Raw genomic sequence first — 14,710 nt, forward strand, 5'->3', positions numbered from 1 at the left:
GATCAAGTTCAAGAACAGGAAAAACTTGAAACTTATATGTTTTAGGAATATATAAATAGGTAGTAAAACTAAAGAAAAATCAGAACTATGATTACCTCTAAGTTACTCAGAGGAGCATATGCTTGGGAGAAGGGGCTTTCGGGATACTGGCTATATTCACATGGGTGATGTTTCCATAGATACTCATTTAATAATGTGTCATAATGCATATTTGCAATTTGTAATTTTCTGTATGTTATGGCTCACAATTTTTTAAAAAGGATTAAAAAAGAATTAGTTATATGCACTGTGGATTTTCCTCGAAAGAGTATTTTCTGTTTTATGACTGGAAAGACTGTTTTCTTAACATACAGCTCTAAAATAAAGAAAAAGAATGAACCCAATGGGCTTAACCTGATTAGGGGAATAGCAGTTTATTTTAAAGTCAACATAGCTGTCTACAACCAATTAGACAATCCTCTAACCCCTAGAGTAATTAATATAGATTGTATCCTCAACATTATGAGAATGAGAAGAAAATGTGACTGAGAAAATATGTTTTAACTTAATAATAATAAGAAAGAAAACAAAGTGAAATCTTTTCACCTATTTGTGTAACCATATGAGCTTGTCATACAACATACCTTGGCTTGATTTCTCATTCTCTTGTTCTCTTTTCAGAGTAATTTTCCTGCCATTCATTTGTGCATGCAGTGCCTGAATTTCAGATAACAAACTCCTTCTATCTGCTTTCTGCAGGTATTCCATAGCTGCTTGAGATTCAACACCCTGTAACAAAGGAAGGTAAAAATCAAGTGAAGAGAGATGTAAAGGCAATACAATTAACAACCAAGAAATCTGAAGAAGAATGAATGGAACACACATACTAAAATTTTCTTTTAAAAAATTTTCTTATTTTCCTTTCCAAAATGTATGAGGATATGCTGCAGACAAATGCTCCTTTACCTCTAAATACCAGAGTGTATTTCCTTAAAACAAGAACATTCTTTACATACATAACCGAAATTAGCAAAAGCAGAATTAACATGACTACAATACTATTATGTGATGTATAGAGCCCATTCAAATTTTGTGAAATGTGCTTCACAGTAAAAAGAAAAAAAGTGATATTCCTAAGTCTGTCTTTGTCTTTCATGACTTTGAATTTTTGAAGACTACAGGCTATTTTGTTGTACGTTCCTCAATTTTAAAACACTTTTTATTTTGATTAATTTAAGCTAAAGTTCCCATGTATCTGTTAGCCAGCTTTTCCCAGTGATACCATCTTGCATTACCATAGTATATTATCAAAACCAGGAAAATGGTATTAGTACAATACTAAACTATAGGGCTTATTCAGATTTCATTAGTGTTCACATGTAGTCATTAATTTTCCTGGTGTGTAATTCTACAAAATTTGATCACATGTACAGACAGGTTCGTGTAACCACCACTACCATCAGGATACCAACTGTTTTATCACCACAAAGAAACCCCTCTATAGTCATACTCTCTCCCTAACCCTAACCCCTGTCAACCACTGATCTTTTCTCTATTACTATAATTTTGTCATTTTAAGAGCATTATATAGCATACAAGTGGTTGCAGGCATAAATAGTTTGTTTCTTTTTAATTGCTGAGTAATATTTCATTGTATGGATGTACCACAGTTTGTCCATCCATTCTTCTGTCAAAGGACATTTAGGACGTTTCCAGTTTTTGGCTATTGCCCTCCCATTTTACAATCCTACCAGCAATGTATGAGACAGTTTCTTTTCTTCCTCACCAGTACTTGGTGTCACTATTTTTTATTTTGATAGATGTAGTGTTCTCAATTTGTTTTGGTCTGATATTTCCCCAAGAGTGGACTATGAATATTAATTTGACAAAAATACTGTAAAAGTGGCACTGGGCCCTTCATATTAGGAAGTGTATGATGTCTATTCCATTACTGGTAATAGTAATTCTGATCACTTGGTTAAGGTGGTATCTGCAAGGTTTCTCCACTGCAAAGTTACTGGTTTTCCCTGGTAATTAAAGAATATTTTCTGGGGATTTACTTTGAGATTATGTAAATACAGTTTCTTATCAAACCTTTTCACAATAATTTTAGCACCCATTGCAAACTATTACTTGAATAGTGTTTAATAAAGGGTGATTTAATAATATAGTGTTTAATAAAGGGTAATTTCCTTTCATTGTTCCTTCTACATTTACTAGCTGTCATTCCATGGTAATACTATTTATTTATTTATATATTTATTTATTTATATCAGTATGGTCTCATGAGTTCTTATTTCACTCTTTGGCTTATAATTTGTCACTATCATTTAGTATAATGTTTAAATTTTTCTAGAATTTGGCCAGTTGGAGCTCCTTCAAGCTGGCTTCTGTGACCTTTCGACATGTTCCCTTTATTCTTTGAACAATTCCTTACTTGCCAGTAAAACAAGATGTTCCAGGCTCACCTTGTACTTTCCCTGATCCATCCCTAAAATCATCAGTTCTGCAGGAAGTCCTAGTTCTTTTCAGTGGAGAATATATTAAAAAACAAGATCTGGGTGTTAAGTATTATAGTAGATTTTTAACTAGTGATTTGATTCTGTTACTAGTAATAGGTCTTTGGAGGTTTTCTATTTCTTAAGGAAAGTTTTCATAAGTTATTTTTTTTTTTTTAGAAAATCTGTCCATTTCACCCAAGTGTTTGTTTATTCTCATAAAATTATTCATAATATTCTATCATTTTTATATCTCAAGTATATCTTTAGTTCATTCCTAACTTTAAAAATGTGTGGTTTATCATTTTGCATAACCAATTCTTCAGAAAAGTTCAAATGTCCAACTTTTAACATTTTATCTTATTGTAACAGTCTATCTATTGACGTCTTTTTCTTCATTAAAGGGAATCCTCATTATTCTGATTCCATATTTGCATATTTGCCTTCTCACTAAAATTTATTTGTAACTCCCAAATCCATTGTTGTGTGGCTTTCATGGTCTTTCACGGAAATGCATAGAGCAGCAGAAAATTTAAATGGTCCAATGTGGATGTCCCCAGCTAACGTCAAATGTCCTTTTTACAGAGTATTTAGTGATGTTTCAAATTTTGTGCTTTTATTTGTGATTTCACTGTTTAGAATGGCCCCCAAAAGTAGTGCTGAAGTGCTTTATGGTGTTCCTAAGTACGAGAAGGCTGTGATGTGCCTTAAGGAGAAAATATGTGTGTCAGAAAAGTTTTTTTCAGGCACGAGTTATAGTGCTGTTGGTGGTGTTCAAGGTTAATCAATCAATAATATATAGTAAATAAGGTGTCTTAAAATAGAATCACATATAGACAAAGTTATGTACTGATTGATGAAAATGTTGTGACCAAAGGCTTACAGGAACCTAACCTTGTATTTCCCTTAGAAGCAACGACTGCTCAATGTTCAGAGCAACTTTATAGAACATAACCAGTGCAAATAATGAGAATTTACTCTCTCAAATTAGTTTGGGATTATTTTGTTGCTCTTTTTCTAATTTCCTAGGTTAGAAAATCAGCTCATTAACTTTCAGTCTTTCTTACTTTCTAATATGTTAAAACAGTTACAATAATTTTTTAAAAAACATTCATAGTGGATCCTATTAAAATCTTAACCTTCATACTTAAATTAAGACTCTAAAATTAATAGTCATTTCCTTATTTCTATTAAAGTGTTGTTTAAAATGAAGTTTCATTATACCTGTTCTTGTATTCTCTGTTCCAAACAGTTTAGTAAGCCAACTGCATCTGTAGTACCTAGAGCTGTCAGCTCCGTCCGAAATGCCGCTAGTAAAACACTACGCTCTTCTAAGAAAACTTGTTGAAGGGCAAGCAGTAGTTCACCTCGCCAGTCTGAGAAGCTCTCATGAGATTGAGAACTATCATAAACCTAGCAAAGTACATATAACCAAAGTTAGTTTTCAAATAAGCATGTTTTAAAACATTCTAAAATATTAATCTACAAAGAAAAATAATTAAAAGTCTAGGAGCATGTGTACTTCTTTTCTTTTTTTTTCTTTTTGAGACAGAGTCTCACTCTGTTGCTCAGGCTGGAGTACAGTGGCACGATCTCAGCTCACTGCAACCTCCACCTCCCAGATTCAAGTGATTCTCCTGCCTCAGTCTCCTGAGTAGCTGGGATTACAGGCACCCACCACCACGCCTGGCTAATTTTTGTATTTTCAGTAGAGACGGGTTTCAACACGTTAGCCAGGCTGGTCTTGAACTCCTGACCTCAAGTGATCCGCCCACCTCGGCCTCCCAAAGTGCTGGGATTACAGGCGTGAGGCACTGTCCCTGGCAGAGTTTCAAGTGTGAAAATATATATAGTTATTCATGCAAAAATATGTATAAAAGATAATTTATACTGTATTATTATTGTTCAAATAATACATAAAACGATTTAGATGTGTAGTATTCTTTGGGTACCTCAGCTTCTCTTTGCAGTTGCATTTTGGTAATTAAATCCTTTAGAGATGAGATTGTACTGAGGTAAGCTTTTCTCTCTTCTAGCCAAGATTCTGAAATCTGCTGAATAGAACGGTCCTCTCCATCACTATAGGGAGACTCAGTGAGAGAAAGCACCTGCATGCCTTCATTATGGACAGCTCTCAGTAATCCCTAGAAACCAAAACCCAAAAGCCAGAATTATGACAACTTCGTCACAGACTGAAAAATTAGACATACAAAGAGAAATAAATTTTAAGCAAGATAGCTTGCAGAGAGAAAACTCCAGCTCAACATTACTCAATGCCTTCTTCCTGTGGAGAGGTAAACCACCTCCAGCAGATGGCCTATGACTTTCCATAGCTCTCATCTCTAAGTTCCTTCTGTTTGGCTAATGTACTCTTCCTAGGTTTACTGATAAGCTACTGATTTGACCAAAATAAATACATGGGATATAAATTCTACTCTTTATGACTACTTTAAAAATTCTGGCAAACAAAAACATCAGGAATAAGAATTATTAAGAAAAAAGTCTTCATACATATCATCATTAAATCTCTTACTTTATTATCTGTGAAATATGGAAATAAAATAGATGTCTTAGGTTCCTTCTAGCTATGCCATTCTCTCTTCAGAAACGATCCCACCACATAACTTCTAATGAAGTGCTATGTTCAACATAGAAACAACACTGACTGAGTTAATAAAAGGTATCTATCTTTTAGTACCTTTATTTTCTTTGGAAAGGAATCTGTTGCACTTTCACTTTCTTCTCCTCGGCCTTCTGATGCTGTGTCAAATCCTTGACTGTGTGTAAGGATTCCCTGACCCCAGTCTGATCCAGAATCTAAAATAAAGAAAATCATTTGCTGTTAAAAAAAAAAACAACCCCCAGTCCCCAAAAAACCAATACTTCTTAAACAAATACTACAAACATTACAGATATTTATAAAACTTACCACTGGAGCATATTTCTCTAGTCTGGTAAGCATCAGAACGTGTTAATTCAGGAATTGCGGATCCCTAATTAGAGAAAACAAAAAAAATACATATATTGTGTGCTTTGATAAAAATAGAATACACTGAATTATTGTGCTGGTTTCTCATGCTGTAATCAAATCTGTCACACCTTTCATAATAAATGAAACTATTCACGGTTTTTTAAAACAAGTCTGTTTCTTCATGAATATTACCATAAGAAGAGATATTCATGAATTAAGGAATGATAACATGTTCCAAATCCATAAAGGAATATCATATATTATTTAACTCTACACAATGGAAAGATTTAAAAAATTTTAAAACTAAAACCTCTTTAAATTTAAAAAAGTTCAAAACTATTAAAACTGTGATAGTATTGTAAGGAAGAGACTGCCCTAAGTTTTCTCATTTTCTTTTAAAAGCACACAATGTTGGAACCAACCCAAATGCCCATCAGTGATAAACTAGATAAAGAAAATGTAGCACATATACACCATGGAATACTATGCAGCCATAAAAAAGGATGATGAGTTCATGTAATTTGCAGGGACATGGATGAAGCTGGAAACCATCATTCTCAGCAGACTAACACAAGAACAGAAAACCAAACACCACATGTTCTTACTCATAAGTGGGAGTTAAACAATGAGAACACGTGGACACAGGGAGGGGAACATCACACACCAGGGCCTGTTGGNTGCTGGTTTCTCATGCTGTAATCAAATCTGTCACACCTTTCATAATAAATGAAACTATTCACGGTTTTTTAAAACAAGTCTGTTTCTTCATGAATATTACCATAAGAAGAGATATTCATGAATTAAGGAATGATAACATGTTCCAAATCCATAAAGGAATATCATATATTATTTAACTCTACACAATGGAAAGATTTAAAAAATTTTAAAACTAAAACCTCTTTAAATTTAAAAAAGTTCAAAACTATTAAAACTGTGATAGTATTGTAAGGAAGAGACTGCCCTAAGTTTTCTCATTTTCTTTTAAAAGCACACAATGTTGGAACCAACCCAAATGCCCATCAGTGATAAACTAGATAAAGAAAATGTAGCACATATACACCATGGAATACTATGCAGCCATAAAAAAGGATGATGAGTTCATGTAATTTGCAGGGACATGGATGAAGCTGGAAACCATCATTCTCAGCAGACTAACACAAGAACAGAAAACCAAACACCACATGTTCTTACTCATAAGTGGGAGTTAAACAATGAGAACACGTGGACACAGGGAGGGGAACATCACACACCAGGGCCTGTTGGGGCATGGGGGCTAGGGGAGGGATAGCATTAGGAGAAATACTTAATGTAGATGATGGGTTGACGGGTGCAGCAAACCACCATGGCACGTGTATACCTATGTAACAAACCTGCACATCCTGCACGTGTTATCTCAGAACTTAAAAGTATAATAAAAGAAAAATAAATAAATAAAAATTTAAAAAAAGGAATACTGTACTAGGAGTTAAAACCTTGCCTTGATAATACACCTACTTAGAAAGATCAAGTGCCTTAATGAGTTGCATTTTGGTTTGTCATCTACAAAATGAATTAATTTAAATGATTTTTTTTTTTTAAAAAAGCACACAATGTTGAAGAACACATATTATAGAAACCAAATACCTCTTTACTTCTCAGACGCTGTATCACTGCCTTCAAGGTACCACATTCCTCTTTCAGTAACTGAACAGCAACATAGTGTTCCCTCTTTAAGGTTTCAGTTTCTGAAATATGTCTGGATTCCATGTCCAAAATTTCAGCAGCATGTAGTTCTTGCATCTTCTCAATTTTTTCAGTAAACTGACTGATTATTTCAGTAACTTCTTCTGAGGAACATTCACTCTGTAAATCAATTTGTATTCCTGCATTTTTAACAAGAATTTGTGGAGTCTGATTGCTGCTATTGACCTTCAGAGTCCCATCTGTCTGGGATGCAATGCTTTTACTCAGTATTACAGGAAGTGGCTCGAACATGCAGGCCTTTTTGTTTTCTTGTACTGCAGTCTTATCTTCTTTTTCTAAAATGGACAATTTCTCTTTTGCCTCTGCGAGGTGATCCCTAACCTGGCTTAAGTCTTTCTGAAGAGATGCCATATTTGTTTCTTTTATCTAAAACGTAATGAATAGAACAGTAGGGCATTCAGTTCAAATCTTTCCATATTAAATGTAGAATTTAAAGGGGGTGGGAGGAATGTAATTCATGATTATATGTTCATTTTCCTCAGAGTAGTAGGAAAAACATTTTAGAAACACTCATAGTTTACATATATATATTTGTATGTATGTATGGTCATAGATTACTATAGAAGTGAAATAATTTTATCAGCTTCTACTTTTGATTCTCATGGGATACACAGTTCTCTTTAACAACTTTCTACTCCTTCATTAACAGAATGGAAATAAAAAGTATCCTCCTAACAAAGATTTCCAGGAAAACCAAGCAAGAAGATGTTGGTAAAGAAATTTACAACAATGAAAGTCTTCATCAAATCCACAAAATACTTTTTATCTAGCTTTTAAGTTATGGAGCTTGATTTGCTACAGAAGAGTATATACTTTGAAATGCAATTAAGATAGGTAGAAATGAGTGAATTAGGAGGTATGTTACTTATCTTACCAAAAGCTCTCCTTGAAGTTTTTCAGTCTTTTCTTTATAACCGGTAAGTTCTGCTTTAGTAGCCACCGATTCAGCTCTAAGAGCCTCGAGTTCATTAAAAAATCCACTTTCCTCATTGCTATGAAATAGCTCAGTAGTTGTCTGAATGACAGCAGAAAACATAAGAAACACATACTTTTAAAAAAATACAGCTACATTCAAGGCACTTATACATTCTAATAAAACTACCCAAGGAATGACTGCCTACAGATACAAGGAGTTGCAACAAATCAATGCTCTTTCCAAAACAGAGAAGCTTTTCAGAACCATCATCTTATATTCTTGAGATAATGATTTTCTTCTTAAGAAAAGAATGATTTTCTGGGAATAAAAGGCAAATAATGTCATTCATATACATCCTAAAATTTATAAATTATTAGTGAAAATATTCTTTATTACCATTCAAAAAGTTCTTCATATTTATAGCACTTTCGTCAAAAGAAACCAAGTGTAACTAAGATATTTCTTAGAACTCATACATGGAAAGTATTACTATTTTAGGCCAGGCATGATGGCTCATGTTTGTAATCCCAGCACTTTGAGAGGCTGAGACAGGTAGATCACTTGAGGTCAGGAGTTCGAGGCCAGTCTACTGGCCTCAACATGGCAAAACCGTCTCTACAAAAAATACAAAAATTAGCCAGGTGTGGTAGTGCATGCCTGTAGTCCCAGCTGCTCAGGAGGGAGAGGTTGCAGTGAGTCAAGACCGTGCCACTACACTTCAGCCTGGGCAACAGAGTAAGACTCTGTCTCCAAAAAAAAAGAAAGAGAAAGTTGTATTACTATTTTAATTATTTATAACTTAGAGTAACTTAGTTCCAATGAAGGAGGAAAAAGCCAGGTAATTATTATTCTTTGCAAAATATATTATATAATTAAATAACTGTGATTTATCAGTTAATCTCCTGGTGTTTAGAGAAGACTGAAGTTCTGCTACTCAAAGTTATAAATTTATAAGGTAAGAATTTGGAGGGAAAAAAAGCTCTTGTCCTATCTGTCACAGAGAACTACGATTTCAGATCTTCACATAAGTAAACTTACAGAGGTCAACTATGCATTTTTACTTAAAACAGATGAAATCTATTATCAGGTATAAAATTTGTAAAAGTTGGCCGGGTGTGGTGGCTAACACCTGTAATCCTAGCACTTTGGGAGGCTGAGGCAGGCGGATCAGTTGAGGCCAGGAATTTGAGACCAACCTGGCTAACATGCAGAAACTTTGTCTCTACTAAAAAAAAAAAAAAAAAAAAAAAAAAAATTTAGCCTGGTGTGGTGTGGCATGTCTGTAATCTCAGCCGCGCCTGGGAGGCTGAGGCAGGAGAATCGCTGGAAACCCAGGAGGTAGAGGCTGCAGTGAGCTGACGTCACACCACTGCACTCCAGCCTGGGCAACAGAGCGAGACTCTGTCTCAAGAAAAAAAAAAAAATTGTAAAATATGTCACCCACACATTAATTCAGTAGATGTTATTAAATAATAGATTTTTTTCTGTAAAGTCTGCATTCTTTGTCAATCCTAATATATTTTCATACTTATTATTACTTAAAAGGAATGATAACATAAGATGCATATTAGAAGGAAATTAAGAAAAAAATCCCCACAAGTCCTAGAGGACATTTGCTAAAGTTAATGTTTCTTAGTTTCTTCTGACTGCTCCATTTAATGATGATGTTCATGAAATAAACATCACATTTGAAGACTACAAAATACAGTCTGTATCCATTATTTTAGTGATAATAATATGACTACACAATGTTAAGTTAAATTTGGCTTGAGGCTGTCTCTGTATCTTGAGTTCTATGTAAGGAATTGCAACCTAACTTAGGAGTACGTAAGCAAACGGAAAACATTATCTTAGGAGTATAATAAACAGCTACTTTTAGCTAATGACAAGCAGTCAACTGAGCAGACTGGGTCCAAATAAGGCAAACACCTAGCTGTAACTAATCAAGCTATTTCTGTACTTTATTTGGTAGTTCTGTCTATAAATATTCACTGGCCACTGCTGCACAGAAGAGATTCGTGAAACTCCTCTGGTTCTGAGTGCTACCCAATTCATGAATCCTTTTTTGTTCAAATAAACTCTTGTAAATTTAGTTTGTCTAGTTTTCTTTTCTTTTTTTTTGAGATGGAGTCTTGCTCTGTTGCCCAGGCTGGAGTGCAGTGGCACGATCTTGGCTCACTGCAAGCTCTGCCTCCCGGGTTCACGCCATTCTCCTGCCTCAGCCTCCCGAGTAACTGGGACTACAGGCGCCCATCACCACACCTGGCTAATTTTTTGTATTTTTAGTAGAGATGGGGTTTCACCGTGTTAGTCAGGATGGTCTTGATCTCCTGACCTTGTGATCCACCCACCTCTGCCTCCCAAAGTGCTGGGATTACAGGCGTGAGCCACCGCACCCAGCCTAGTTTTTCTTTTAACAAGAGTGTATTTTTTATAAGTGGTATATTTTTATAAAAATCCTTTTGTATAAATTGCTAGATGTACACAGAACACCATATTTAGTAAATTAGCAATTAACTTAGGAGTATTTAAGTGAAAATAATCAAATACAAAACTAACCGTGAGAACTTCAAAATCTTGAGGGCTTCTTCTCCTTTCTTTCCCTCCCTGTTTTTTCTCATTGCCCTCCAATAGCTTCTGTAGTTCTAGCAGCTTCTTTTCTTTTTCTAAAACATTTTTTTCTGCAATTTCTACTTGTTCTTTTCCTAAAATCAAACTAGTATGCATTTCAACAAGCTGGCTTTCTAATTCTGATATTCTCAAGGTTAATGCTGATATATTTGACCCTGACTCATCTTCTCTTAGTTGATTTAAATTCTGAATATTTGTTCTTTCAGGTTCTGATGAAATTGTTTGATTATCTTGACAGAACTTTGCATATTCCTGAACTGCCTCAAGTTGGATTTGACTCACAAGAGCAGCAGCCACTTTTTCTTCAAGTATTTTCTGTAGATTTACAATCTTCTTCTGAAGCATTTCTATTTCAGACTGGCCTTGTTCTTGCATGTCTTTTATTTGTTTATAACACTGGGTAAGTTCTAAGTCCTTTGCACTAACAGTGCTCTCAAGTTGTAGCAACCTTGTTTCCAAATTAATTATGGAACCTTTGCCATTTTCTTCAAAAGATTTGAGGTATGTCTGATTTTCTAAGGATTTAAGAGCATCCTCTGTAAGGACTACTTCCAGTTCAGGTTTGTCTTTGCTCAGATCATCTATGGCCCTGTTAACACTTTTCTCTGGTATACTTTCAATCTTTTCCATACTTTCACGTTCTCTCTTTAAGCTGAATAATTCCTGTGTTAGCTGATACATTTTAAAATTGGTTTCTTTAAGTATATTTTTCGTGAAGGTCATTTCTTCATTAGTGGTTTCTACTTGCTGTTCCAAGGCCAGCTTTTCAGCTATAACCATATCCAATTGATGTTTTAAACTGTCTGCTTCTTCTGGGAGGGAATGAGCATCCACTAGTGTCTTCTGTCCAATATTTGCCAATTCCTGTTGAAGTTTTTCAATCACTTCATTGAGCTGCTCTATTTCTTCTTCTCTATTTCTCTTCACACATTCTTGATCACTCATCAAACATTCTATTTGGGTTTCAAGATCCCTTATCAGTTCATTTTTTTCTTCAATAACCTATTAATTAATGAAAAAGGTAACATACATAATATATATGTATTTATATTTTGAAAATTTTACTTTATTTTAGGGCAGTACCTCAAAGAGATGATCACACACAAAAATAATATACTACTTCTCAGACATACTACCTTAATTTCATTATAGACCAATATCTCCCCCATCATATCAAACAAGGCCCAGAAAGTTCTGTTAAGTATAATGTAATAAAAGCTTTTAGTTGCTGATTCCCTATTAGGAAATGGAAAAGGATGAAGTAAGGAAATAAAGTCTACAACCGATGGGACCAAAGGTAATTACCTTACTTAACTCATATTAAATATTAGAATTTATAACAGATTTGGTTAGAATAATATGATAAAATCTAAGTCACAGAGCCTTTCTGAAAAACATTAAAATCTTATGACAATATTAGGAGGGGAGAAAAATACATATAAATTATTAAGCCAATGTGTCTTTGCTTTTCTTTTTTTTTTTCTTTTTGAGACAGGGTCTCACTCTGTCACCCAGGCTGGTGTGCAGTGGCATGATCATGGCTCACGGCAGCTGCGACTACAGGTGGTATGCCACCATGTCCAGTTAATTTTCATATTTTTTGTAGAGGCAAAGTTTCACCATGTTGCCCAGGCTGGTCTTGAACTTCTGGGCCCAAGCAATCCGCCCACCTAGGCTTCCTAAAGTATAAAGATTACAGGTGTGAGCCACTGTGCCTGGCCACCAATGTATCTTAATAAATTAAAATTAATGAATCAAAAGAGAAGTGGGCCAGGTGGCTCATGCCTGCAATCCCAGCACTTTGGGAGGCTGAGGTAGGTGGATCACCTGACATCAGGAGTTAGAGACCAGCCTGGTCAACATGGTGAAACCCCATCTCTATTAAAAATACAAAAATTAGCCAGGTGGGGTGGTGGGTGCCTGTAATCCCAGCTACTCAGGAGGCTGAGGCAGGAGAATTGCTTGAACCTAGGAGGCGGAGGTTGTAGTGAGTCGAGGTTGTGCCACTGGACTTCAGCCTAGGCGACAGAGTGAGACTCCATCTCAAAATAAATGAAATAGAATAAAATAAAATTGGTTTGTTTTTTAAATTCAATGGGGAGCAACATTATAACCATTTAGCCCTTTAAAACTCTGGCTCATATTAATTTCATAATCAATTTTAAATGAGTATACCTTGTTATCTGTCGTAATTTTAAGTTGCTGCTGGAGTTTCATAATTTGTTCATTTAATTGGTCAATTTCTACCTCTTTTTCCTGTATTATTTGGGCAAATTTCCCAAATAGTACATGTTGGTCTTGAGTAGACACAGCATCAGATTCCTTTATGGCAAGTCCCAGTTTCTCCATGTCATCCTAGGAACAAAAAAAATTATCACAGTTGGAATAATCATTACATAGCATTTTCAGACCATAATTACAAAAGAAAACAGAGCCTATAATGTACAAATGAATACAATCAGAGATACCATATGGTTATTGTAAATCAATATTCTTAAACTATTTTGATAAATAATCCCAAAATTTTCATTTATGATGAATTCAAATGTTCAGGTTGGGCTGAAAATAAGTTCTATGCAAATGTGTCTGCCTGTTAATGTCCCTCTGTTGAGTATTATTTAACAGCTGGATTTACCGAATGCTTAATAAAGCAATATAGGGACCAGGTGTGGTGGCTCACGCCTGTAATCCCAGAACTTTGGGAGGCCAAGGCAGGCAGATCATGAGGTCAGGAGATCGAGAGCGTCCTGGCTAACACGGAGAAACCTCATCTCTACTGAAAATACAAAAATTAGCCAGGCATGGTGGCACACGCCTGTAGTTCCAGTTACTCGGGAGGCTGAGGCAGGAGAATTGCTTGAACCTGGGAGGCAGAGCTTGCAGTGAGCCGAGATCACACCATTGCACTCCAGCCTGGGTGACAGAGTGAGACTCAGTCTCAAAAAAAAAAAAAAAAAATAATAATAATAAAGCAATATAGGACTGAAACTATGACTTATTTACAGATAAAAGTTTTTCTAAACTAATTACCTTAAATAATTTGTTTTCTTGTTCAAGTTCTTGTAGGCGGGTAGTAGATTCCTTTTTCTGTATTTCTAATTGCATATGTAATTGTTGAACTTCTTCATTCTTATTTTCCAGTTCTTCTCTAAACTGTTCTAATTGCTCTTCTAAGTTTGTAATCTTTAATATCAAAATTATCAAAAGAGAAAAGATGTTTATACAAATGTTTATCAAGATAAAATGAAGAGTGTTATATTTGCTTTACAAAGTATGCATGCTTAAAACATGAATCATAAGAATAAAAGAATGTGGTTTTTCTAAGCCAGGTATAACCTGTGTTACCTGTGTGGTTCCTAGACATGCTCAAACTGGCCACCCTTAAACTATCCTATGCAAAGCAGAGAGGAAACCTTCTGAGAAAGGATAAAAGGAGCCATTTCCTACCTAAGTATCTTCTCCTGAAGCACAAAGGAGTCATAGGAGGAAGGGAAAGAATCCACATATTAAATCTTAGTTTATGTTACATTTATTTGCTATCAAAAGGCCTAGAAAACCTGTAGAATTGTTTTGTTAGCCACCGTATAAGACTAACTGAATTTAGTCCAAAAATATCTAATTAACTCACTAAAAGGCCTGGCTGCCATGTGGCTTGTTAAGCAGAAGGAAGCCAAGATAGAAACTAAGACCAAGAGATCCTTAGGTCTGATTTACAAAAACCTTAGAGAAAATGAATTACACAATTCAGGAGAAAATTAGATAGCTCCTATAGGTAGGACAACAGAAATTTATTTAATCATTTTGAGGATGGATTATCAATAATGGTAAAGCAACTGCTTTTTGATGGTTAGAGACTGAAATGAATGATGATTATTAAGAATTAGTTATTTGTGGGGGAAAGAGAGATCAGACTGTTACTGTGTCTATGTAGAAAGAAGAAGACATAAGAAACTCCATTTTGTTCTGTACTAA

General features: G+C 35.0%; 2 protein-coding genes across 2 annotated transcripts in view; one reads left to right on the top strand and one right to left on the bottom strand.

Annotated features, from left to right (window-relative positions):
- CYP51A1 (cytochrome P450 family 51 subfamily A member 1) overlaps window positions 1-1,035 on the top strand; it is a 46,758-nt gene extending 45,723 nt beyond the window's left edge. The window contains exon 10 of the mRNA XM_017894946.1: window positions 739-1,035. Within this exon, the coding sequence (XP_017750435.1) occupies window positions 739-749 (11 nt within the window). The 3' untranslated portion in view covers window positions 750-1,035. The remainder of the gene's footprint in view (window positions 1-738) is intronic.
- AKAP9 (A-kinase anchoring protein 9) overlaps window positions 1-14,710 on the bottom strand; it is a 175,645-nt gene that overhangs the window by 20,860 nt on the left and 140,075 nt on the right. Inside the window, 10 exon segments of the mRNA XM_017894950.1 lie at window positions 624-768; window positions 3,702-3,890; window positions 4,430-4,621; window positions 5,176-5,294; window positions 5,407-5,470; window positions 7,072-7,557; window positions 8,066-8,206; window positions 10,667-11,740; window positions 12,914-13,093; window positions 13,769-13,921. Of these exon segments, the coding sequence (XP_017750439.1) occupies window positions 624-768; window positions 3,702-3,890; window positions 4,430-4,621; window positions 5,176-5,294; window positions 5,407-5,470; window positions 7,072-7,557; window positions 8,066-8,206; window positions 10,667-11,740; window positions 12,914-13,093; window positions 13,769-13,921 (2,743 nt within the window).

The sequence above is a fragment of the Rhinopithecus bieti genome, unplaced genomic scaffold, assembly GCF_001698545.2.
Source record: "Rhinopithecus bieti isolate Rb0 unplaced genomic scaffold, ASM169854v2 scaffold_26428, whole genome shotgun sequence".
NCBI classification, from domain to species: Eukaryota; Metazoa; Chordata; class Mammalia; order Primates; family Cercopithecidae; genus Rhinopithecus; species Rhinopithecus bieti.